The sequence below is a fragment of the Eurosta solidaginis genome, chromosome 2 (genome assembly GCF_040869045.1).
Source record: "Eurosta solidaginis isolate ZX-2024a chromosome 2, ASM4086904v1, whole genome shotgun sequence".
Lineage (NCBI taxonomy): Eukaryota > Metazoa > Arthropoda > Insecta > Diptera > Tephritidae > Eurosta > Eurosta solidaginis.
Window position 1 is genome coordinate 279,703,111 of NC_090320.1, and position 26,643 is coordinate 279,729,753.

General features: G+C 37.5%; 1 protein-coding gene across 3 annotated transcripts; it reads left to right on the forward strand.

The window, feature by feature from the left end:
- The first annotated feature begins 23 nt into the window (after nt 1-23).
- LOC137241036 (T-complex protein 1 subunit eta-like) lies at nt 24-14,487 on the forward strand. 3 transcript variants are annotated; one of them, XM_067768191.1, is made up of 9 exons: nt 24-741; nt 803-1,280; nt 1,345-1,571; nt 1,632-1,861; nt 1,919-2,258; nt 2,312-2,839; nt 2,899-3,016; nt 13,062-13,366; nt 13,426-14,480. In XM_067768191.1, the coding sequence occupies exons 3-4, from the start codon at nt 1,426-1,428 to the stop codon at nt 1,801-1,803; spliced, it is 318 nt and encodes a 105-aa protein (XP_067624292.1). In that variant the 5' UTR covers nt 24-741; nt 803-1,280; nt 1,345-1,425; the 3' UTR covers nt 1,804-1,861; nt 1,919-2,258; nt 2,312-2,839; nt 2,899-3,016; nt 13,062-13,366; nt 13,426-14,480. The 3 variants fall into 3 exon arrangements, with proteins under 3 accessions (XP_067624292.1, XP_067624291.1, XP_067624290.1); XM_067768190.1 differs by having other exon boundaries at nt 29-741; nt 2,883-3,016; nt 13,062-13,359; nt 13,426-14,487; XM_067768189.1 differs by having other exon boundaries at nt 29-741; nt 2,883-3,016; nt 13,426-14,479.
- Nucleotides 14,488-26,643: the final 12,156 nt, after the last annotated feature.

Below are 26,643 nucleotides of genomic sequence, written 5' to 3' on the forward strand. Positions count from 1 at the left end.
CAGCAAAACATTTGGTGGTCGAAAATTTTTTCAATTTTGAGTGTTTTATATGGAATATCTCCGGAAAGATTTAAAATTAAGAGGGAGTTCTCCAGATCACATATATATATAAATATTTAAGTGCGCAAACTTATAATTTAAAAGTTATTTGGTGTTAAAGTTTACAAATGTCTATACAAATTTTATATGTGTATACGTATATATATGTGGCAGCACAGCTTTGTAATGTCATCAATAAAATATATGTAAATATATATATGTGCATGTTGCTACAAAAGCGCGATTGATTTAATAAAAACATTTATAATAAGTGAAAACAAAGCAAAAATGAAATGTGAAATATACAAAAATGCAATTTAAGTTTATCGTTGCCAATTTATATAGATATGTATGTGGATTAAGGTTTTGAAAGATGTGTAAATTGTAATTTAAAGTGCTATAGAAATTTGCTAAATTTGCAAACTTTAACAACAAATAACTTTTAAATTATAAGTTTGCACACTTTAAAATATATATATTTGAGATCGGGAGAACTCCCTCTTTCATTTGATACCAAGTTTTACCCCTAACTCTGGGGGTGCTATTCTAAAATTTTCCCAAAGTCTTTAATATACAATGATTTTTGCTGTGTATTTCGACAACAATTTTTTATTTGATTTTTGTGCTCATCGAAAGACATCAAAATTATGTAGCACCATGCCGCGAATTATGATAAAAGATGGTGTGTGGAGAAACACTGAGGTAAGCATTTGACGCGATTGGTTACTCTTGGCCGTTTATTAACTAAATTGATAACTTTCAGGATGAAATCCTCAAAGCAGCTGTAATGAAATATGGTAAAAACCAGTGGTCACGGATTGCATAACTGCTGCACCGCAAATCTGCCAAGCAATGTAAGGCACGCTGGTACGAATGGCTTGATCCTAGCATAAAGAAGACAGAATGGTCATGGGAGAAGGATGAAAAGCTTTTGCATTTTGCCAAATTAATTCCAACACAATGGCGTACAATTGCGCCGATTATTTCAGAGGGTTAACTGGCACCAATTGTTCACACCAAATTGTTAGGTACAGGATTCGCCACGGGTAGGTGAGGTTGGCAATCACAACCCCTTGAATCATTTTGGTCGGCAGGTATGCCGCGGATATATTCTTGGCACTTGTTATTGATGGCTTTTATGATGCCACCAACACAACCTGGACAGACCCCAATGCTCAGTCAACCACCCAAGCCGGGTCAACCTCCAATACCTGGACACGTCCGGACGTCCTGGTTATAATGTATGTTAATACAACTAATAATTTACAAATTTGCTAATGATTATTTTTGTGTTATTTTCTTTAGCAACCACCTGCACCTGTTACTGGTAAATATCAAAAGCCGCAACAGTATGATCAAGCCCAACACCGTTTAGGTCCCGATCAGATGCCAAATCCGATAAGCGTTATCATTGAAAATCAAAATAGCGCTGGTGGTGCTTTTATTACTAATGAACAGGATTTATTACCACCATTTGTGACCACAAAATATGTGGTAGAAGATCAGGGTAACTCCTCGCCACGTTACGTTAGGTATCGATAATCGAAATTAATGTTTTGCTTGGCAATTACCTTGATCTTTCTTCTTTGCAGGTCGTCTTTGTATTGCATACCTGCAACAGCTGATTTATTAAAAACAACAGCTTTGTCCATTACACTTACCGTCTCACCAATGGCACGCACGGTTGAGGGTGAATATGAGCCACCCATTGTAAATTTTGGTGAATTGGGTGCAATTAGATGCAATCGTTGCAAGGCTCAATAGCAACTTGTAGATGCTGGTCGTCGTTTCCAATGTCTAATGTGTAAAGTAACAAGAGATGGTAAAAAAAATCTTTCACTTTTACTTGTGTTCATTGATCCATATTTTTTCTCAACAGTGCCAACTGCATATTTCCAACATTTGGGCCATACCGGACAGCGTGTCGATAAATATGAATGTCTTGAACTTGTATTGGGTACATGAGTATTTGTGTAAAAAATGCTTGGGTACCGATAGCTCTCATGGTAAACCTCAACTCATATCCAACATCAATGCCTCGCATTCAATTGTGGCACTGTACGCACTACATTGGGTTCACGCAGTATTGACAAGCATATTGTTGATTCCAGTGGTAAGGCCACAATTTCAAATGATGGGGATACCATTATGAAACCATTGGATATTGTGAATCCAGCCGTAAAACTCTAGTAGACATCGCCAAATCTCAAAATGCTGAGGTAAGTTTTTTGTTATATTAGAATGTGTAGAATAAAAATGTTTCTCTTATCAGGTCGGCGATGGCACCACTTCAGTAGTATTTTAAGCATGTGAAATCTTAAAACAAGTTAAGCCAGATGTTGAGGAAGGCGTGCATGCACGTATCATCATTAAAGCTATACGTAAAGCATTACAATTATGTATGCTAAAATATGACATGGCTGTACATGTCGAAGCGCCAATCAAAGGAGCAACAAAGTGTTATTGGAAAAATGATCTGCCACAGCAATGTCCTCTAATGTCCAAGAGTATCAGAAAATTGTTGATGCTGAATGTCGTATTCTGTAGAATAAACTAGCTAAGTAAGGCGCCAATGTTGTGTTTTCTAAATTGCCAATTGGTGATGTTGATACACAGTATTTTGCAGATCGTGATATGTTCTGTGCTGTTCATGTACCAGAAGAAGATTGGAAACGTAGAATGAAAGCTTGTGGTGGTGCTGTTATGACTACAGCTAATGATATTAATTCAAGTGTTTTGGGTCAATGTGATTACTTTGAAGAACGTCAGGTTGGTGGTGAACGTTTCAACATTTTCCAAGGTTTGACATTAATTTCATTTTTATAGTTTATAATTATTTAAAGGTTGCGTTAATGCTAGAACAAGTACATTGATTTTACGTGGCAGTGTTGAACAATTTTTGGAAGAAACTGAGCTTCGTTACATGATGCTAAATTGCTTGTGCGGCGTACAATTAAACATGATTCTGTTGTTGCTGGTAAGTCAAAATACAAATTGAAAAAAATGTCTAATCTTAGGGCCTAATTCTCTATTACGAAACGAACTTTCGATGCGGATCATAGACGAATCGCTAGTGTATTTGCACTATGTTAAACAATGGCAACTTATCACTTGACAATTACTTTTGCCTTCCTGTTAGTTAGAAAGGTAAAGACCGAACGAAAATGATATAGAATACCATTGCTAGACGATATCGTTTGGAGGCGAATCGTTCGTCTGAGCTATCGTTCGCAATACAGAATGAAGCCTTTAAATTGTTAAGTAATATAATGAAAATATTGTGTCCAAATACCCCCAGCGGGTTAGGGGTCAGAATTTATCTGCGGTAGGTATGCCTGTCGTAAGAGGCGACTAAAATGGAGGGATGGCCTGAAGGTTTAATGTGGCCACATAAATCGTTCCCGAGATAGTCGGGCTAGCACTTTAATGGTGCTGTGTTACTGGAGCGTACCGGATCTGTATCCGGCTAAAGGACCATCACATCGATAACACTCCCCAAAGCCTTCGGGGAGCAACCTCATCGCTACAAAAACAACAACAACATTGTGTCCAAATCCCGAAAAAAAAACTATAAAATTTGTGTCAGTGAAATTATAATTATTGCTTTTGGTTGTTAGTTTTGAGGCATCGTCATCGAGTTCCTTCTGATCCTATATGCCGGTTCTTTTGCATTCTTTTACATGCATAAAGTGCCGTTGAAGCCTTCCTCACCCTCTCCTCCACGTTGAGCTTCCATGACAGCTTACTGTCTAGGATTATTCCTAGATAATTTGTGCAAGGTTTCTCCCGTAGGGTCGCCCCTCCTAACTTAGGCCTGGTCCAATTAGGGACCTTGTACCTCTTTGTAAACAAGACCATATGCAACGTCATCTGCGTAAACCGTAAGTTTTTCTGGTCCCTCGTAGAATCCCCTAAGCAGTTGGTTAATGACCAGCGTCCACAGCAGAGCTGATAGCACCCCTCCCTGCGGAGTGCCCCTGTCCACTAATTTCGTGGCCGCGTACAAACCCCATTGCGATGTAATCTTACTGCAGTTTAACATGCAGTCGATCCATCTGGGTAAGGCTGGATGTACTTTAACGTAATTAAGACCATCATTTAGAAAGCCCCGGCAATGCTTAAGAAGACTTCTAGAGCATATTCCTTATATTCCAGGGCTTTTTCTATGCCTATTACCACCCTATGCAATGCGGTGTCTACTGACTTGCCTTTGGTGTACGCCTGTTGTGTTGTGGAGAGCAGCTTTTCATCCACGTTGGACTTTATGTACACATCTAGCAGCCTCTCAAAGATTTTGAGAAATGATGGTAAGCTATTGGGTCTATAATCTTTGGGATACACGTGACCTATCTTCCCCGCCTTTGGTAGGAAAGCTACACGAGCAGTTCTCCAAGAGTGCGGTACATGATTCAGTTTATGCACTCATCGAATATTATTTTAAGCCATCCCACGACCGCCCTACTTGAAACTTGTAGCATGGCCGGACATGTACCATCTGAGCCCGGCGATTTCACCACCACTACGAGGTCCTCAGTAGTGTAATTAGGCAGCATATATGAATGCAGCTGTTTCCTTACCATTACTACAGCTCGCACCCGTCCTTCCGTTTGCGCATAGTAAACGCCAAATCCGCGCGCGCTAATTCCAGAAACCTTTCCTCCCGATGGAAGCCACGGCTCCTGGATCAGCGCGTTAGGAGAAAAAGTTCGCTCGACGCCACTTTACTGTGTTGGAGGTTTACTTGTAGGACTCGCAGCACCAATGGGCTGCTTGTCCCCCTCCAGCACCTTCATCGGGACGTCGTCGTCCTCCCCTAGCCCTTTTGGTTTAGAGTGTCCTTCAGACTCTTGTACCTGTTGTGCCGGGTGTTCCTCTGTGCGACTCACAGCACCATCTGGCTGTTGGTCCCCTTCTAACACATTCGGAGTGACGTGGGCTACCTCCACCTGTCTTTTTTCCCTTAGGCTTTTGAGGTCCTTTTCGACTTCGCCCACGTCCAGCGTGTTAGGACTTTAATACCCGCGACTTCTTTTCCTGAGTCGCATATAAATTTTGCCTGTACCTAAGGACATTTTTCCAAGCTGCGCGTACAATATATCCTCCGCCTGCTTGTTTATTTGGAAGATGTATAACTGACCTTCCTCCGTAGGCCGAGATACAGTAAGTACCTTCCAATCCTGTGTCGGTATGTTCGAATTCTGATTCTGAAAAAGTCGCATTGTATCCTCCGACTTCATCACGCATAGTATCTATAGTGTTAACTACTTTGTACTCTTTACTTTAATTTTTAAAATAATTTTAATTGAGTTTTCGTGTTAACTTAAAATTTTGAATAACTTCAAAAAAAGAAAATTCTAATTAGTTTGAAAATATCTAAACTCAAAAATACAAAAATAAATTTTATATTACAAACAAAACTAAAAGTTTTTTAAAATATCAACTTGAATGTTGATATATTGGCGATCTTACCAACGATCCTGCGCAAATATTTTATTTCATTAATGACTGTAATGATTACGAAAATTTCCATTCGCTAATTTTTAATTAAAATGCATTTATTGTCTAAATCTATATCTGTCCGTGCTTGTATATATAATACCTCGTGCTTGTGATAAATGATTTTTGAACAAAAAATTTCGCAATTTTAAAGTAACTACTCCGTCATATTTACAACGATTTAAATAGTTGTGCGAAACAGACTAAACGAACAGCCATCAGTTTGTTTACTTAAAATCCAATTTGGAAATACATTCGCCATCAACAAAAAATTATGAATTTAGTGATTATAATACGAAGCTATAATTAACTTTAAAAATATTTCGTTTTGAAAGTGCTTAAAACATTTACTATTGTGAAAATAAGTGAAAGTCCATAGACATTCGTAGATGGACTGTGTGGAAACACCCGAAAACGGAAATCAAATTTTAGCAGATTTGATGAACAAAATAGTTTAACCAATTGTTAAAACTTTTAAAGAAACAATAAAAAAATTAAAAAGTTAAATCATAGTACCATAATTGTAAATCGCACATCGATTTAAAAAAAAAATGAAACTTAAATATACTTCAATTAATAAACAATATTTTGTGCAAATTGCATATAACAGTCGCTGTAAATTCTATATACGAAACAAAAACAAAAAATAAGTGCGGACAATCAAATAAAATATAAAGTACTTATAGCAGAAATTTACTAGTAGACATGCTATAAATTTTATGCAACATAAATAAAAATAAAATTTTTCTACGAATCGTTAATTAATAAAGAACTCTAAAAAACAATATACTACGCTTAAAACAATAGTTAAGTTTTCCACTTCACTACAACAAGAGCTATTACAACAATTTTACGCAAAATACACACAAGAACGGATTTAAAGTATAAGACATCACGATGAAAATGATGAGATTCATAAAGAAAACAACAAAGCCATTGCATAAACAGCAACAACAATGAATTTAATTGTTATCACGCCCAAAAAACGCCATTTATTCCCTCAAAATCTCTACAATCATCAATCAAATACTTATTAATTTGAATATTTTTTTACTAATTTAATTTTATGTAAGTATAATTTTTATTTTAATATCATATTACAAATTTTCCAATTATAATTTAAATTAAAATTTTAAACCTTTTAAACTTTTAAATTTATTTTAAGATTATTTTTATATTTTAACAATTTTAATATAGTTATTTAAATTTACTTATTTTTTATATAAAATTAAATATTTTATTTAAATTGTTAACTCCCTTTCCAAAAAAAATCTTAAATATTTTCTTATTTTCTAATTTTTCATTTAAATTTCTTTTCATATGGTTCTACGTTCACCAATACGAACTCGTAAATTTACAAATTCAGAAAATCAAAATATCAACCATACAAATAACATCATGACTCACAATACAACTCAAAATTCTAACATTAATACAACACAAAACATCATCTCTAATATAACACAAGATACTTCAAGACAAGATAACTTTACAAATTTTTCTTCTACTAAATCTATTAAATTACCACAATTTTGGCAAGATTCTCCTGATGCCTGGTTTTTACTTGTTGAAGGACAATTTGAAATTAATAATATCAATGATGATAATTTAAAATTTCAAAATATTCTTATTACTCTTCAACGAGATACTATATCTAAAATTTTAGATGTTATTAACCCTCCTCCTCTTTTTAATAAATATGATACAATCAAAAAAATTCTATGTGAAAGATTTTCTCTTAGCGAAGAAAAACGATTAGAACAATTATTTTCAAAAACTGAACTTGGTGATCGTTCACCATCTGAATTATTCAGATTTATGAAATCACTTATAGGTTCTGCCTCCATAGTTAGTCAAGAATTACTCTTTAAATTGTGGATTCGTAAATTACCACAAGAAATACAAATTCATTTGACTTCCAATAATAATCAAAACAGAGATGAAATTATTATTTTAGCTGACAAACTTTTTGATTTAATCAATAAACCTCATTCTTCCAAATCTCCTGTAGTCTCAAGTATAAATAATAATATTTTAAAACAATGCGTTAAAAATTTAACTGAATTAACTACGGCTATTTATCAAAATTTAAATAAAATTTCGAATGATATTAATCAATTACAAATCCGTTCAAGATCTAAAGATAGAAATAGATCTAAATCTCGAAATTTTTCAGGATCAAGAAATTTTTCAAATAATCGTAATTTTAATTCACAAACAACTATTTGTTGGTATCACAAAAAATTTAAGAATAACGCTCTCAAATGTATACCCCCATGCAATTTTAATCAAAATCATAATTCAAATTACGAACAAAATTTAAACTGAAACGATCCATTATGACGGTGACGGATAATGGAACTATTATTAAACCTACTCGTCGCCTATTCATATTTGATAAATTCAATAAACTTAATTTTCTTATCGATACCGGCGCAGTTGTATCAGTTATTCCTTTTTCTAAATTTAAAATTTATAAAAGAAATTCGGATCTTACTTTGACCGCAGCAAACGGTTCTTCAATTGAAACTTTTGGTACAAAACTACTTAAAATTGATTTAGGTTTAAGAGATTTTGAATTTCCATTCATTATTGCGAACATTGATACACCAATTTTAGGAGCAAACTTTTTAGAAAAATTCGGAATTATTGTCAATATTAAAAATAAAGAAATAATGGATTCTACTACAAAAATTAAAGTTGCTGGATCTTCTGGATTTTCTGATATTTTCTCACTCAAAATTCCTATTGTCGAAAATAAGTTTTCAAAATTACTTAATGAATTTCCGTCTATTACCTGTGAACCAGATTATACTAAAAAAGTTAAACACCATACGGTTCACAGGATAGAAACAAAAGGTATTTTACCATTTTCGAAACCCAGACGTCTTGATCCAATCAAACTTAAAATTCCTAAAGCTGAATTTGAATTTTTAGTTAAAACGGGTATATGCAGACCCTCAAATTCTCCTATTGCATCTCCACTTCATCTCGTTCCTAAAAAAGAACCAAATGATTGGAGACCTTGCGGAGACTATCGAAGACTTAATTTTATTACTACACCAGATCGGTATCCTTTACCACATATTCACGATTTAACAATTGATTTAAAAAACAAACAATTTTTTTCCAAAATTGATCTTGTGCGTGCTTACCACCAAATTCCAATGGCAGAAGAAGACATTCATAAAACTGCAATAACTACCCCTTTTGGAATGTTTGAATTCGTAAGAATGCCTTTCGGTTTACGAAACAGTGCTCAAACTTTCCAACGCTTTATTAATGAAGTATTTTCTGATTTCGATTTTGTATTTACATACATTGATGACATTCTTATTGCCAGTGATAATGAAGATCAACATATAAATCATTTAAAATCAGTTTTCAAAAGACTTGAAGAATATAATTTAAATATCAAACCTTCAAAATGTACTCTCGGTGTAAATAAATTAAATTTTTTAAGTTACGAAATTTCAGGCGAAGGTATTAAACCATCTTTAGATAGAATTGAAATCATAACAAATTTTGAAAAACCAATTTCTATAAATAAATTACAAAAATTTTTAGGTATGATAAATTACTATCACAGATATATTAAAATGTTAGCAACAGAACTTAGTCCTCTGCATGAAATGTTAACACATGCAATTAAAAACAAACTCAAACAATTAAATTGGACAAATGAAACCACAACAGCTTTCGAAAATGTTAAAAAACTTTTTGCTAAAAATACTTTACTTACACATTTCGACAAAAATGGTACTTTATCATTAGCTGTAGATGCATCAAATGTTGCTATTGGAGCAGTTCTTCAACAAACTAGCAATAATATACTAGAACCCTTAGCTTATTTTTCAAGAAAATTAACTACAACAGAAACTAAATATTCAACATTTGATCGTGAACTTTTGGCAATTTATAATTCAATTAAACATTTTAAACATTTTCTTGAAGGTAGAACTTTTACAATTTATACTGATCATAAACCTTTAATTCATGTTCTAAATTCTAAAGTAGATAGATCTCCTCGTCAACTACGTCATCTTGAATATATTGCTCAATTTACAAATGATATTCAATATATACGTGGAAAAGACAACATAGTTGCCGACACACTTTCCCGTATTCCAGAAATAAATGCAATTTCAACTCAAGATATAAATTTAGAAACTTTATATAAAGAACAGCAAACTGATACATTTTTACAAAAAACCATTTCTGATCCAAATTCTAAAAATAATTTAAAAGAAATTCATATTCCAATTATTAATTTAAACATATGGTGTGATGTTTCTCTACAACCTTTTCGACCTTATGTTCCACATTCTATGAGAAGAATTATATTTGACAAAATTCACTCATTATCTCATCCAAGTATAAGAACAACTAGAAAATTAATTCAAAATAAATATTATTGGCCTAACATGCGTAAAGAGATTAATGATTGGACTTCATCTTGCATCAATTGTCAAAAATCCAAAATTTCAAGATATACTAAATCTCCTATCCAAAAAATTCAAATACCATCAGGCCGTTTTGAACATATTCATATGGATATTATTGGACCTCTTCCAGTTTCAAATGGAAATTGTTATATTTTAACAATTATTGACAGATTTTCACGTTGGCCTGAAGCTTATCCGCTTAAAGATATTTCAACAAATACTATAGTAAAAACTTTTATTCAAAATTATATACCACGATTTGGTATACCATTAAATATTACAGTAGATCAAGGTTCACAATTCACCTCAAAGTTTTTTACAGAATTAACTAAACTTTTAGGTTCTCATAAAATTCATACATCTCCTTACCATCCCCAAGCAAATGGCATGATAGAGAGATTTCATCGAACTTTAAAAGCAGCAATTATAGCATCAAACGACTCTGTTCATTGGTCTGACATTTTACCATTCATTCTACTTGGTTTACGAACTTCTATTAAAGAAGATTTAAAATGTTCATCTGCTGAACTTGTTTATGGCCAAACACTTAGAATACCTGGTGAATTAATTATTTCAAATAGTAATAAAGAACATGATTTTTCTAATGACGCTCTTCATAAAATAAGAGAATATTTTTCACTTGTTCGTTCTAAAGTTTTTCATCATAACAAAGAAAATGTTTTCGTTCCTAAACAATTAGAAAATTGTGAGTATGTTTTTGTTAAAGTTCTTCGTAAATCTAATTTAGAATCACCTTATGAAGGACCTTTTAAAGTTATATCTAAGAAACATAAAACATTTACAATTCAATACAATAATACTATTAAAAATATTTCAATTGATTTACTTAAACCAGCAAACATACTTATTAACACTAATTTAAATACAAATACATTAAGCAACAAAAAACAAAAAAAGGTTACATTTAATATTAATTAATAATTTGTTTGTTTCAAATTTTCTTGGAGGGGGAGTAAATATAGTGTTAACTACTTTGTACTCTTTACTTTAATTTTTAAAATAATTTTAATTGAGTTTTCGTGTTAACTTAAAATTTTGAATAACTTCAAAAAAAGAAAATTCTAATTAGTTTGAAAATATCTAAACTCAAAAATACAAAAATAATTTTTATATTACAAACAAAACTAAAAGTTTTTTAAAATATCAACTTGAATGTTGATATAGTATCCATACCTTAACTTTTGGTACCTTGGGGATTTGCGCTTTATCCACCATCTCAAAACGCGCGTTCGTTCCCTGCCTTTAGGGGTTTGGAACCACTTCCTCCAGCCACCGCAAGCTCGCGATGTTGTCGCACGCTATCATCTTCATACCATTATACCATCCCCCGAATCAAAGGTTGGAAGGAGCTTACTTGGTTATTCCCGCATCATCTTAAGCTCCTTTTCTACAGATCTCCACCTTTCACTATTCATCTGTTCGAAAGGACTGCTACGATCAACCAGCGCCACAGTCAGTGACTGCTTTGCCACATCACTAATTTTCTCGTGAAAAGCCGGCGTCTTAGTGTTATTTCCCTTTGGCACCTCCGAGAAAGCCGGAGTCTTAGCTCCCTCTTGCACCTCCGAGAAAGTCGGAGTCTTAGCGTTATCTCCCTTTGGCTTATCTCCTACTTCCAGAGTTGGAACTTCCCTCTGACTCGCAGCCTTCGAGGTAGTTGCTACCTCGCTATTGGGGCCCATCTTTCTTACAGCTTTGGGCCTACTTGTCTTGTCTATGGGACTGCCCTGCGTCGCGGCTCTGGGACTGGGCCCTTTCTGCCATTCGACGCTTCTTCCTCCTCATACCGGTTGCAGAACCGAGGGTTTCTCGCAGCAAACCTTTTGAACTGCCTTCGACCTACTTCTACCGCCTCATGAGCCCATGCCAAGCGCTCGATCTCTCTTCTGTTGGGTCCACCACTGCTCCCAAGCGTTGTACAATTCTTAGTACTGCACGGTACTTCGAGAGAGCTCTTTGCTCCGTACCCTTCTCCACTCTTCTACTCCTTTTTCATTTGTGTGCTTCTCCAACACGGAGTTCATTGAATTAGCACTACTCTCGCTCCCCGAGTCCGACGCATTGCTTAATGCTTAATGCGTATTTGTCGTCCTTGGCTTGCGGCTCAGTCCTCTTCTTATCATCGTCCTTATGAAAATTAGGTAATGAGTCGTTCACCTTGGTCGTACGACCACCAGCCCGACAAGGCGGGCTCAGCGGTCCAGTATTATATACGGGGAAAGAACCGTCAGCCACAGCAGCGCCCCTTACTGTGGTAAGGCCATCAATACTTCGGTCCGGTATCGGGAAGGCTCCGTTCGAATACAGTCGAATTTATCCCCTGGCTACAAATCGCCCAATAGGCACGGTCCGCATAACACCCTGGATTAGGGGGTTGGCAGTTCTTGGTCACCGACATCCCGCCGCCCTCCTATGAGGCGAAACAGTGTAGATGCCAGTCCTAAACAGCTCCTCCTCATAGTCGGGCGCTATGGAGATTGGCTAAGCCCTCACACCAACGACGATTTTCGTTACAATTGCTAGTGCATGCTCTCCAAGATGTAGATCCTGATCGAAAGTCACACCCAAAATTTTAGGGTGTAAGACAATCGGTAGGGTAATGCCATATGGTCGACATTTGGCATGTTTTAAATAAGGTCACCGATGATTTGGTTGATGAAAATATCAGGTTTCGCGAGGCGACAAAACTGGAGAGATTGGGGAGATAGCTGTTTATTTTATTACAAAGTTCATCGATGTAGGAAACAATAGCATAGGCATAGAAGCAATAGTGACTCCTGGTGGTAAAGGTAGCTATTGATATGTAGAAGTTAAGCAGAAGTTTGAATATGAGTTTTTTTAAGTTATAGCAAAAAAAGCGTTGAGGATTTTTAATATCTTACCAGGTACCTTCGTACATGTTTCTAAGAATGAAGAATAAAACCTATTCAAACTCAATTTTCACCAGGACAAAGCCGCTGAGACTTCGCTATACTTTAACATACAATACGTTACCCCATTTTAGCACAACTATCATTTTTTGATTTTATTAAATTTAATAAAATGTTTCTTCCTCTACAGTTCTATTTCGGTATTGGATGGTAAATATGGCTTTCGCATTTTCTCCATCAATAACTGTGAAAAGGTGGAAGAAATCTATGCGTGTAAATCTCACATATTATCTTGGTCGAGCGTGGTGATGGTGACAGCAGAGAAACCCAACTGTTTACAAATGTTACACTTCAAAAAGAATCAAAATATCTTCCATTGCGTCTACGGCTCAAATACCCACAGTATATGAATGAATCGGTTGCACGAACTGGGTCTGAATACTGAAACAGTACACATATTCAAAATCGATGAGGAGGCTGTGATGATGGTATAGGGTGAGTTGTTGAATAACATACGAAAACCACTTTAACCCATCTATATATTTGCATTACAGCTAAAGCTTTACAAACAGCAAAAATTGCTGGCGCCAAGCAATTGGAAAAGGCAGTGAAGCATTCATAACACTGTACGGATGGTGTAAAGTTAGAAACTGCTGTTGTAACAGCTGCCACCGACACAACGGTCATCTCTACTTCGCCGAGTAGCGGCTCGTCCGACTATCTATCGAAGACAGTATAATCATATCTTTTGCCAACACAGGTTAGCGATGTGCTTGCACAGGAAAAGATTTCAATTGGAAAACAAAAACCAATTAAGAGAGTTTATTTATTGTTAAAGTATTTTCGATTTTACGATTGCTGTCGGAATTAGATTTGAAACCAATCAATATTCCTGCTAAGGGTTGTAGAATTATTGCTTGAATAATTAGATTTAGAACAATAATAAATCTGACTATTACAAGTCGTACATTTTTAAGTTCATCAATTACGACAGCAATCGGATTCCACGACACCTTTGAATATTCTTGATTTGAAAAAAGAGTAAACGTAATCTGAATTTCTACTAAGCTTTAAGTTGTAGATTATTCAAATAGTTGAAGTTTTTTCTGAAGCTTAAAATTATTTTCTGCTCGCTTAGAAAAGATTTCAATTGGAAAACAAAAACCAATTAAGAGAGTTTATGTTATTATTAAAGTACTTACTTTTCTTTATATCAATTGTATTAATTTAAGTTGCAATATCACGTACATATATAATAAGGGATGTGATACGATTGCTGTCGGAATTAGATTTGAAACCAATCAATACTCCTGCTTTGGGTTGCAGAATCATTGCTTGAATGATTAGATTTAGAACAATAATAAGTCTGACTCAATTAATAGTCGTACATTTTTAAGTTCTTCAATTACGACAGCAGTCGGATCCACGACACCTTTGAATATTCTTGATCTGAATTTCTACTAAGCTTTAAGTTGTAGATTATTCAAATAATTGGAGTTTTTTCTGAAGCTTAAAATTATTTTTTGCTCGCTTAGGAGAGATTTCAATTGGAAAACAAAAACCAATTAAGCGAGTTTATTTATTATTAAAGTTCTTCTGTTTTATATGAACTGGATTAATATAAGTTCCAAGTTCATGTACATATATGATAATATTGAAAATAATAAATATTGAAAATTCAACTTTTTTGGTTCATATTTTATTCATATGGCTGCTCCAGGTAAAGTAAATCTGCAGGTAAAATTCACGTTATATGGCGGTTATATAAATGGTAAAACCGCAGTAAAATTGATTGTCAAATGACTCGAAAATGTAGAGTGAAATGACGGAAAAATGACCGCCATTTGACGAGCATTGTGACGTGTGTGAGCAGCACAGTGCTATGCTCACATCCTATAAGTGGGAGCGGAATGCACGATCACATTAATAGGAACGAAACGGAAAATTTGGTCACAAAAGTTCATCACGCCCATGCAAACGTGACTATGAATATAACCGCTGCAGAAAGTCACAATGACCGTAAAATGACTAGTAAAATGACGTGGAGCGTTTTTGCAGGGAATGTTTTCCGGAATAATCATGGCGCATAATCGTCAATGATGACATGATATGAAACTTCTCGCTCTCTGAGAGCGCGTGAAAATGTGCATTTTTTATAACATTGACCATAGATGCCATCATCCTCAAAATCAAATTTGGGCATTTCGGAATAACGTTGGGGTATTTTACATGGTAAAGGTTTAATTTATGATTTTCACCGAAAACTTACTCAAGATTGTCAAATGGGATATCAACAAGTAAGGAAGGTTAAGTTCGGGTGTAACCGAACATTACATACTCAGTTGAGAGCTATGGTGACAACATAAGGGAAAATAACCATGTAGGAAAATGAACCGAGGGAAACCCTGGAATGTGTTTGTATGACATGTGTATCAAATGAAAGGCATTAAAGAGTATTTTATGAGGGAGTGGGCCATAGTTCTATAGGTGGACGCCATTTAGGGATATAGCCGTAAAGGTGGATCAGGGTTGACTCTAGAATGCGTTTGTACGATATGGGTATCAAATGAAAGGTATTAATGAGTATTTTAAAAGGGCGTGGACCTAAGTATTATAGATGGACGCCTTTTCGAGATATCGCCGTAAAGATGGACCAGGGGTGCCTCTAGAATGCATTTGTACGATATGGGTATCAAATGAAAGTTGTTAATGAGCATTTTAAAAGGGAGTAATCCTTAGTTCCATAGGTGGACGCCGTTTCGAGATATCGCCATAAAGGTGGACCAGGGGTGACCCTAGAATTTGCTTGCACAATATGGGCATCAAACGAAAGGTGTTAATGAGTATTTTAAAAGGGAGTGGGTCTTAGTTCTATAGGTGGACGCCGTTTCGAGATATCGCAATAAAGGTGGGCCAGGGGTGACTCTAGAATTCGTTTGTGCAATATGGGTATCAAACGAAAGGAGTTAATGAGTATTTTAAGAGGGAGTGGGCCTTAGTTCTATAGGTGGACGCATTTTCGAGGTATCGCAATAAAGGTGGACCAGGGGTGACTCTAGACTTTGTTTGTACGATATGGGTATCAAATGAAAGGTGTTAATGAGTATTTTTAAAAGGGAGTGGGCCTTCGTTTTATAGGTGTTCGCCTTTTCGAGATATCGCCATAAAGATGGACCAGGTGTGACTCTAGAATGCGTTTGTACGATATGGGTATCAAATGAAAGGTGTTAATGAGTATTTTAAAAGGGAGTAATCCTTAGTTCCATAGGTGGACGCCGTTTCGAGATATCGCCATAAAGGTGGACCAGGGGTGACTCTAGAATTCGTTTGTGCAATATGGGTATCAAACGAAAGGAGTTAATGAGTATTTTAAGAGGGAGTGGGCCTTAGTTCTATAGGTGGACGCCTTTTCGAGATATCGCCATAAAGATGGACCAGGTGTGACTCTAGAATGCGTTTGTACGATATGGGTGTCAAATGAAAGGTGTTAATGAGTATTTTTAAAAGGTAGTGGGCCTTCGTTCTATAGGTGTTCGCCTTTTCGAAATATCGCCATAAAGGTGGACCAGGGGTGACTCTAGAATGAGTTTGTACGATATGGGTATCAAATTAAAGGTATTAATGAGAGTTTTAAAAGGGAGTGGTGGTAGTTGTATATGTGAAGGCGTTTTCCAGATATCGACCAAAATGTGGACCAGGGTGACCCAGAACATCATCTGTTGGATACCGCTAATTTATTTATATATGTAATACCTGCCAAGATTTTAAGGGTTTTTTATTTCGCCCTGCAGAACTTTTTCATTTTCTTCTACTTAATATGGTAGGTGTCACAATCATTTTATAAAGTTTTTTCTAAAGTTATATTTCGCGTCAATAAAACAATCCAATTACCTTACCAAATTTCATCCCTTTTTTCGTATTTGGTATAGAATTCTGGCATTTTTTTCATTTTTCGTAATTTTCGATATGGAAAAAGTGGGCGTGGTCATAGTCGGATTTTTCATACCAAGATAAAGTGAGTTCAGATAAGTACGTGAACAGAGTTTAGTAAAGATATATCGATTTTTGCTCAAGTTATCGTGTTAACGGCCATGCGGAAGGACAGACGGACGACTGTGTATAAAAACTGGGCGTGGCATCAACCGATTTCGCCCATTTTCACAGAAAACAGTTAACGCCATAAAATCTATGCCCCTACCAAATTTCAAAAGGATTGGTTAATTTTTGTTCGACTTATGGCGTTAAAAGTATCCTAGACAAATTAAATGAAAAAGGGCGGAGCCACGCCCATTTTTAAATTTTCTTTTATTTTTGTATTTTGTTGCACCATATCATTACTGGAGTTGAATCTTGACATAATTTACTTATATACTGTAAAGATATTAAATTTTTTGTTAAAATTTTACTTTAAAAAAAATTTTTTTTAAAAGTGGGCGTGGTCTTTCTCCGATTTTGCTATTTTTTATTAAGCGTACATATAGTAATAGGAGTAACATTCCTGCCAAATTTCATCATGATATCTTCAACGACTGCCAAATTACAGCTTGCAAAAGTTTTAAATTACCTTCTTTTAAAAGTGGGCGGTGCCACGCGCATTGTCCAAAATTTTACTAATTTTCTATTTTGCGTCATAAGCTCAACTCATCTACCAAGTTTCGTCGCTTTATCTGTCTTTTGTAATGAATTATCGCACTTTTTCGGTTTTTCGAAATTTTCGATATCGAAAAAGTGGGCGTGGTTATACTCCGATATCGTTCATTTTAAATAGCGATCTGAGATAAGTGCTCAGGAACCTACATACCAAATTTCATCAAGATACCTCAAAATTTACTCAAGTTATCGTGTTAACGGACGGACATGGCTCAATCGATTTTTTTTTCGATCCTGATTATTTTGATATATGGAAATCTATATCTATCTCGATTCCTTTATATATGTACAACTAACCGTTATCCAATCAAACTTAATATACTCTGTGAGCTCTGCTCAACTGAGTATAAAAAACTCGAATTTTTTCAGGATCACAAATACAAAAAAAAGCTTATTTTACCCGTTAAAAATTTTTCCGTGACAACACGTGAAATTTAATTTTTTGATAGCTAAGATAAAATGTACTTATCTCTTTTCGTGCGTTAATATAACAGCTCATTTAATTTTGTTATTTCTTGTACCTTTTTTACAAATTTTTGATCCGCTTATGTAGTTGAATACACTTGAAATGAAAAATAATGAAAACGCACCGATTTTCTTGGATTTTTCTTGCGCGGTTTACGCAACTCTGATCTTCAAGACCCATTCTTGGAAACGAATGAAGTTTGTTTACAATCGAATGAACCAATGTTTTCAATTAAATGAACTTTAAGACCCATTCCTGGAGACGAATTGAGAGAGAATGAATGTTTCGTATCATGTCATCATTGATAATCGTTCCGCTATGGGAATAATTAATGAACTGTCATTTCGATGACAGCATGAAACGTCGATGTGTTAGTGGAGAGCGAAAAAAGCTTTGAATGTGTGGGTGAACTGGTTACCTCCGTCTTGTAGGGATATAGCTGAATCAGTTGTGATAGATAGTGGACGCGCATAGAATACATGTAATTAGTGCATAGGGTGAAACATGGACACATATTTCAGTTACATCTGAGTATAAAAGGCCAATTAATGGTGACCATAATCAGATAGAACAGGTGATCGAATTTACCTTAGACGGCCCATACATGACACAAAAACCATGCACAAATATAAAACGACGAAATTTGTGCAAATGAAAATTTTGACATACACGGCTCAAAAACACTGCGTAATATTCATTTTTAAAGTAGTGCACCAAATGAAACATGTGTTTTTATTGTATAAAAAAGGCACTAATTGTATAAAAAATCACTATTTATTTTCCACAGTGCTGGTAATTCACGGTATAAGTCGAAAAACTCGCACCAGAAGCGTTTATTTTCCATTGTACTTATAAAATATATATTTTAATTGCAAGACCAGCTCAACTCATTGCAGCACTGCGCAATATTCATTTTTCAACTAGCGCAACAAATGAAAGATGTGTTCTAATTTGTTATGGTTACGCATCTATAAGGGAAGCAGTAAGGAAGGCGGTCGGCATGATGTAGTGGTGCACAGTGGCTAGTCATTGTCGGCTGGGGCGGGTCCTTGCCAACCTTACTGTTCCTGCGCCATAAACAGAAAAAAAGTTCCTATCATGCCTATCAAACTAGCAGCTGTCAAAATCAAAATAAACTGACAGAAGCGCAGAGACCGACTCAAAACGCTTATAAATTCAAATCAAAACGACATCCGGTCGAACCGGATGCCACGGACAACCCGTTAACATTCCAAAATTTAAAAATTCAAAAATTCAAAAAAAATTACCGCAAAAAAAATTACCGAACCGGAGATGACCGGTTACTAACAGTTTAAATCAAACTCAAAAGAAACGCTGAAAAATTAAATAATAACAAAAAAGCTGAAAAAAATTAAAAATAAAAAGAAAAGGGCCGAATATACATAGGGGGCGCCGCGGGTGGTGTTGCGACGCCCGGTGCTTGTCCCACCCTCAAATAACCATGGCCACCGACGCACCTAAAATTTCGGTGGCCCCTTACCTGTCTTACCTTATGCCTTCTAAATAATTGGCGACGCCAGCATTCCCATATCAATTACAAATTTATTTATAATTCATCATTTATAAAAAAAAATTTATATGAAGATGTATATATATACTACTCGATCCTGAGTTTTATCTAAATTTGTTTTCTTCAAAATAAGGTATACGCATTAAGTTATAGAGAAAAATGTGATAAGATGCTTGTTTAAGAGGTACAAGAAATAATTTCGAACAAAGAAATTTGTACATAAGTATCTATTTGATGGAGTTCATTTCGATCCCGGTATTAAGAAACATGAATAGTAAATATTAACTTTGTACAGCCAAAGTAATAATTCCTTTTTGGGGCTTTAGACGTTTTTAAATGGTTCTAAAACAAGTTTGGTTGCAAGTTTATTGCAGCTTTTCAAATAAATGATCCTTCTTTTACTAGTAAAAGGTGTTTAATATCTTTAACTGCTATTCTTTTGTTCGCAGCTGTATGTACATATAACATTTTTTTTTTTCTTTTTAAGAAACAATTATACAGGAAATTGTATTCCTTCTTATTATAACTAAATTTGATAACATTGTTGCTGCTGTTGCTCTGGTTTACAGGTCATTTGCTGAAAAAAATGTGTAATTCATCTAAATGCTCTTTCGAATTTATTTCCATACTGCTGAATAGATTTTAATTTCATAGGTATGCTTGTACATAGCAAATAACGTGGAAACCAGAGCAACAGCAGCAACAATGTTATCAAATTTAGTTATATTTTCCTAAAGTATTTCACTGCTGATACATTTATACTACTTAAAAAAACTTTAAACAATACCAAAAATTAGTGCATTGGGTTTTTGTATTTTTGTACGTAAATTCACCATGATTAAAAATTGTAAAATACTATTATTAAACAAGTTATTACATTACATATATTGTTAGCTTAATTCATAGAGGCAGGCCCTAACCAGCAGATTTTTTCTGAATTGCGTTTTCCTCAAATTTTGATATGATGTATCTATATATGTAAATACCACCCAGTGCAAATTCGAAAGCCTTTGAACCAAAAACAACGATACTGTAAAAGATTAAACTATACTTAACCAGAAAAAAAAAATGTTATATGTACATACAGCTGCGAACAAAAGAATAGCAGTTAAAGATATTAAACACCTTTTACTAGTAAAAGAAGGATCATTTATTTGAAAAGCTGCAATAAACTTGCAACCAAACTTGTTTTAGAACCATTTAAAAACGTCTAAAGCCCCAAAAAGGAATTATTACTTTGGCTGTACAAAGTTAATATTTACTATTCATGTTTCTTAATACCGGGATCGAAATGAACTCCATCAAATAGATACTTATGTACAAATTTCTTTGTTCGAAATTATTTCTTGTACCTCTTAAACAAGCATCTTATCACATTTTTCTCTATAACTTAATGCGTATACCTTATTTTGAAGAAAACAAATTTAGATAAAACTCAGGATCGAGTAGTATATATATACATCTTCATATAAATTTTTTTTTATAAATGATGAATTATAAATAAATTTGTAATTGATATGGGAATGCTGGCGTCGCCAATTATTTAGAAGGCATAAGGTAAGACAGGTAAGGGGCCACCGAAATTTTAGGTGCGTCGGTGGCCATGGTTATTTGAGGGTGGGACAAGCACCGGGCGTCGCAACACCACCCGCGGCGCCCCCTATGTATATTCGGCCCTTTTCTTTTTATTTTTAATTTTTTTCAGCTTTTTTGTTATTATTTAATTTTTCAGCGTTTCTTTTGAGTTTGATTTAAACTGTTAGTAACCGGTCATCTCCGGTTCGGTAATTTTTTTTGCGGTAATTTTTTTTGAATTTTTGAATTTTTAAATTTTGGAATGTTAACGGGTTGTCCGTGGCATCCGGTTCGACCGGATGTCGTTTTGATTTGAATTTATAAGCGTTTTGAGTCGGTCTCTGCGCTTCTGTCAGTTTATTTTGATTTTGACAGCTGCTAGTTTGATAGGCATGATAGGAACTTTTTTTCTGTTTATGGCGCAGGAACAGTAAGGTTGGCAAGGACCCGCCCCAGCCGACAATGACTAGCCACTGTGCACCACTACATCATGCCGACCGCCTTCCTTACTGCTTCCCTTATAGATGCGTAACCATAACAGATGGCGCCCAACGCGGCGCCTGAAGCGCTGACCGCGGGGGTCAGTCGGGTCAACCTGTGAGGTTACCATCCCACCAGTCCGAGTGAGCAGCCACAGAGCTGCCACCTACGTTGCGGTGGGATGGTTAGACGGATCAGGTTGTCCGGGCTGGTCATCGGGGGCAGTAGCGGAGGGAGCCACGGACTTTACGTCAAGTCTCCGGATTTTTTTTTTCATTTCACCCGATGAGGCAGTGCTGCACGCACTTAAGTTTTTTTTGTAGATTTTGGGGTTTTTTTTTATTTTCCCGGAATGTTGTCCGTTAGTCGGTTTGGTAATAATATGTCCGCTAAATTGGGGTTTTGCTGTAAAGTAGTTTTTTGTTTCCTTGCCGAATTTTGTATCGTCTTGGTATGAGTGTGTGAGTGTATGTGTTGTAGGACCCCAGCTCATCCCACGTCTCAGGTGGCAACACACAGTGCCACCTGGATTGTGACGGGTTGAGCTGGGATTCAGAGTGGCACCCCTTCCTGTCCCACCAGACTGGGGGAGCGGTTTCGAAACCGCTCCACCCATTGCGGCGGAGGCAGGAGGGGTGTCCAGCGAGAATGGACGGGAGGCCTCAACACCCCCAACCAGTCCCAGGGGCAAGCCCCTGGAGACTGCCCCTGCGTTGCGGCTGGGCGTGTTGAGACCTACTCGTGTGGGCCTGGAGCCGACCCTGGTGGCCCCAACCAATCTCGGAGGGGGGCCTTAAGACCCCCCCTCGATTGCGGTTGGGAGCACTAGGGCCAAGTATGAATGTGTTTGTATCAAATTTTTTTTGCCTAGCCTACTGCCTTCTAATGATGGGATGTCAGCGTTCCCATCACCACCTACATTGTTCATATAAAATTTATAGATAACTAACCGTTTTCCTTTCAGCTTTTGAAATTTTTTTTCTCTATTTTGGTGCGATCATTGATAAATGATTGCCTTAATTCTCGCACAATTTTTTTTTTATATATAGATATATAAACTTTTTTTTTCTCCTTTAACAAACCATCTTCTGGGAACAGAAGTTTTTTTTTTTTCCGAATACTAGGATTTGACAAAGAATTTTTTTTTTTTTAACGGATTATGTCGCGTAACCAGTCCTACGGGCAAACGGGCCGGAACACTCCGTTCGAGAGTGCGGGCAGTTTACGAGGGAACCAGCACCGGGGCGGTGCTAATAGGGGGGCTTTTTCGAAAGCAAGGCGTCCTTTGGTGGTGCATACCCCAGTAGGAGGATCCTACGGAAATCCCGCGGGGACTCATATAGGCTCGGGCCCGAACGACGACCGCGACAAACTGGACATACCTGTAAGCACCAGCAATTTAAATGCATCGCTGCTAAACACACACAACATCTCGGGGATAATGACCAATGTGTCGAACTATGCACCAGATGGAGCGGGTGCCTTACCACCAAATCAAGAGGTTGGAAATTTTGGGGACGCTACCAGCGATCAGGCGAACCTCCTAGGAATGCAGGACGAAGCCACTCGTGGAGGCTCGTGGGTGGACGTGCTACACCAACTGTTCCAGGCTTCGCAGGAGGAAATGCGGAGAGAGATGGGCTCAATTAGAGCCAACATGGCCCAGCTCAACGCCGCTCTCGAATCCACGCAGCAAGCACACCAGCAACACAGGAACGCAAGCAGGATGGACCGTAACCCATTGCCATCGGTAGTACCGCCAATGTACCCGACTCCAAGCAGCATAACAGTAAAACCGCAGGAGTGGAAAATCGCATTCGACGGCACTGGGAGTGTAAGCGATTTCCTCTTCAAATTAAACACCTTGTGTGAGCGCACACAATGCCCTGACGAACAAATAATGGCCAGTTTCCACCTATTCCTTTCGGGACGAGCCGAAGAATGGTACTGGCTGTTCACAAAACAAAACCCAAATGCGACATATGCCTTTTTGTGCTACTCCTTAAAAAGAGAGTTTGGCACCTTGAAAACGGACCACGAGATCATGATGGAGATCTCCATGCGCAAGCAAAAGGCAAGTGAGTGTTATGACGTGTTTCACGCGGACATAATCTCCTTGAACGCGCGCTTAAGGGAGCCGATGTCAGAGCTTCTACTGATTGACATAATAAAAAGGAACGTCAACAGTAGCCTTAAGCTAATGCTTTTTAATGCGGACGTAAGGAACCTCCATGATCTGCGCGATGTAGCACGCCGAGGTGAACAAGTGCTGAAAGAGAGCAAGCTGCTGGGAGCCAATTACCCAGGACGGCATGTAAGCGAGGCACGCGTGACAACCCCGGACATGACGATGGAAGGCGAGAACGGCGAGATAGATCCGCAGATAGAGGCGCTGGAATATAGACGCAGCAGAAGACCGGACTACTCGGGAATCCAGTGCTGGAATTGCCAGGGAATGGGGCACTCCTATATATATTGCGAGGAATCCATAAAAAGTCCTTTTTGTTTTAAATGTGGGTATAAGGGTGTATTCACTCCTAAATGCCCTAGGGACCATCGCAGGCAGGGAAACCAGTACCCGAGCGAGAAGATGGGGGAACCTCGTTCGGCTTCATAGCTCCCACATCAGCCAGTGCTCGAGGCGTCGTCCCATGCGCTGAACCAGAGGGCGAATCTCTGCATGGAGGTGGTGAGCTTCCGAGGTGCAGTAGTACCCTGGCAGAAGAACCCTCGACTGTAATAATAACCTTCCCCGATGGTACTGACGATTCGAATAGTTCTGAATCCGAGAGTCGAACGTCCTCTTTCACGATGGGCGAGCAAATCAAAATCCTGCGACGCCAGCATAGGGATGTCGCGTGCCAAACGCAACTTTTCCCAACCCTAAAAGAAAGGGAGGATAGGTATGAACAAATGAGACATACCATTTTTGACCAATATCCGGTATCGGACAATATTTTGAAGTGTAGGAAGAGATACCACCGGAGAGTACAGGAGCGTAGACTGCTGCAAACCACCACGTTAACGCTTACAGAGGACGAAAGGCCTTTAGTAAAGGCTAGAATTAAAAATAGTTTTCTTGTAGGGTTGTTAGACTCGGGAGCCAACGTCTCCATCTTAGGGAAAAATGGAGTAGAATTCCTAGAGGATAACGGCTTCGAATATCAGCCCTTACATGCGTTCGTATATACCGCGGGCGGCAAAAAGCAAAAAATTTTAGGCTCAGTATCCCTACCGGTCACTTTTAAAAATATCACAAAGATTATTCGTTTTTACCTTGTTCCCTCGTTGCTCCAAGAAGCATACTTCGGGGTCGATTTTTGGAGAGCATTTGCGTTAGCTCCCGAAATATTCCCGAGCGTAGAGTGCTTAGAGACTAGGCTTGAAAAGGAAGAGGAACTTAACCTCCATGAATTGTCACCAGAACAGAAATCAGAATTGCGAAAAGTCATCGAGACGTTTCCTTCGTACGAGAAGTTAGGCCTAGGGCAAACTAAATTAGTGGAGCATCACATCGACACCGGTGATGCTGTGCCTATAAAAAGCAAGCATTTTCCTCTTTCGCCGCCGAGGCAAGCCGAAGCTTTTAGAGAACTAGACAGGTTACTACAGTTAGGAGTTATAGAAGAATCCAACTCCCCGTGGTGTAGTCCTGTAGTACTGGTCCGGAAACCAGGCAAAGTCAGGCTGTGCATAGATTCGAGAAAGGTCAACGCGGTGACTAAAAAGGATTCGTACCCCCTGCCTCATATCAACGGCTTATTGAGCAGACTGAAGGATACGCATTTTATTAGTGGCATTGATCTGAAAGACGCGTTCTTCCAGATCAAATTGACAGAGTCCTCGAAGGAAAAAACAGCATTCGCAGTTCCGGGGAGGCCTCTGTACCACTTCAAGGTGATGCCATTTGGTCTGTGCAATGGACCGCAGACTATGAGTAGGCTGATGGACAAGGCGATCCCTTCGCGTCTGCGAGAGAACGTCTTTGTCTACCTGGACGATCTGATGGTATGTAGCACTAATTTTGAGGATCATCTAAAATTGCTAGCGGAAGTGGCGAACTGTTTGAGAGATGCAGGTCTGACAATAAATGTGGAAAAAAGTAAATTTTGTCAGAAGGAAATACGCTACTTAGGGTATTTGATAGGCAGCGGGTGTCTGAAAGTGGATCCGGGAAAAGTAGAAGCAATACAAAACTTCCCGATCCCTAAATCCCCTCGGCAAGTGCGTAGGTTTGTGGGCATGGCGAATTGGTACCGAGCATTTATTACCAATTTTGCTGACTTGGCAGGTCCCTTGACCGACTGTCTCCGCAAGTCAGCAGGCCCGTTTAAACTCACTCCTGAAGCTATAGAGGCGTTCGAAAAACTAAAAGTAGCTTTGAGTTCCGCCCCTGTCTTGGCCCAACCAGACTTTTCCAAAGAATTCGTAATACAATGCGACGCTTCCAAAATAGGTGTTGGCGGAGTATTGTTTCAGGTCGATGATGATGGCGCTGAGCATCCAATCGCATTCGTGTCGAAAAAGCTGAATAATGCTCAACGCAATTATACAGTAACCGAGCTGGAATGTCTTGCAGCCATAATTAGCGTGAAGCGTTTCCGACCCTATGTCGAAGGATTACCTTTTCGGATTATTACGGACCACTCCAGTCTCAAGTGGTTGATGACACAAAAGGACTTGAGCGGGAGGTTGGCGAGATGGTCACTCTTACTGCAAAGATACGACTTTAAAATGGAACATCGTAAGGGCACCCTGAATGTAGTACCAGACGCGCTGTCGCGTTTTGATGTTGACGAGTTAACTTTCACTACCACACCCGGAGAAATAGATTTAGTCTCTCCCGAATTTTGCAGCAACGAATATTTAGACCTAATTCGGACCGTCACCGAAAACGAGGAATCACTTCCGGATTTACGAGTGGTAGACGGTGTAATCTTCAAAAGAGTTAAGTTTCGTAAGGGGTTGGAAGGGGAAGAAGACTCGCTGTGGCGTTTATGGTTGCCAAAAGGGTTGACTGAGGAAGCAGTGAGATTAGCACATGACGCTAACCGGAGTTACCATGGCGGA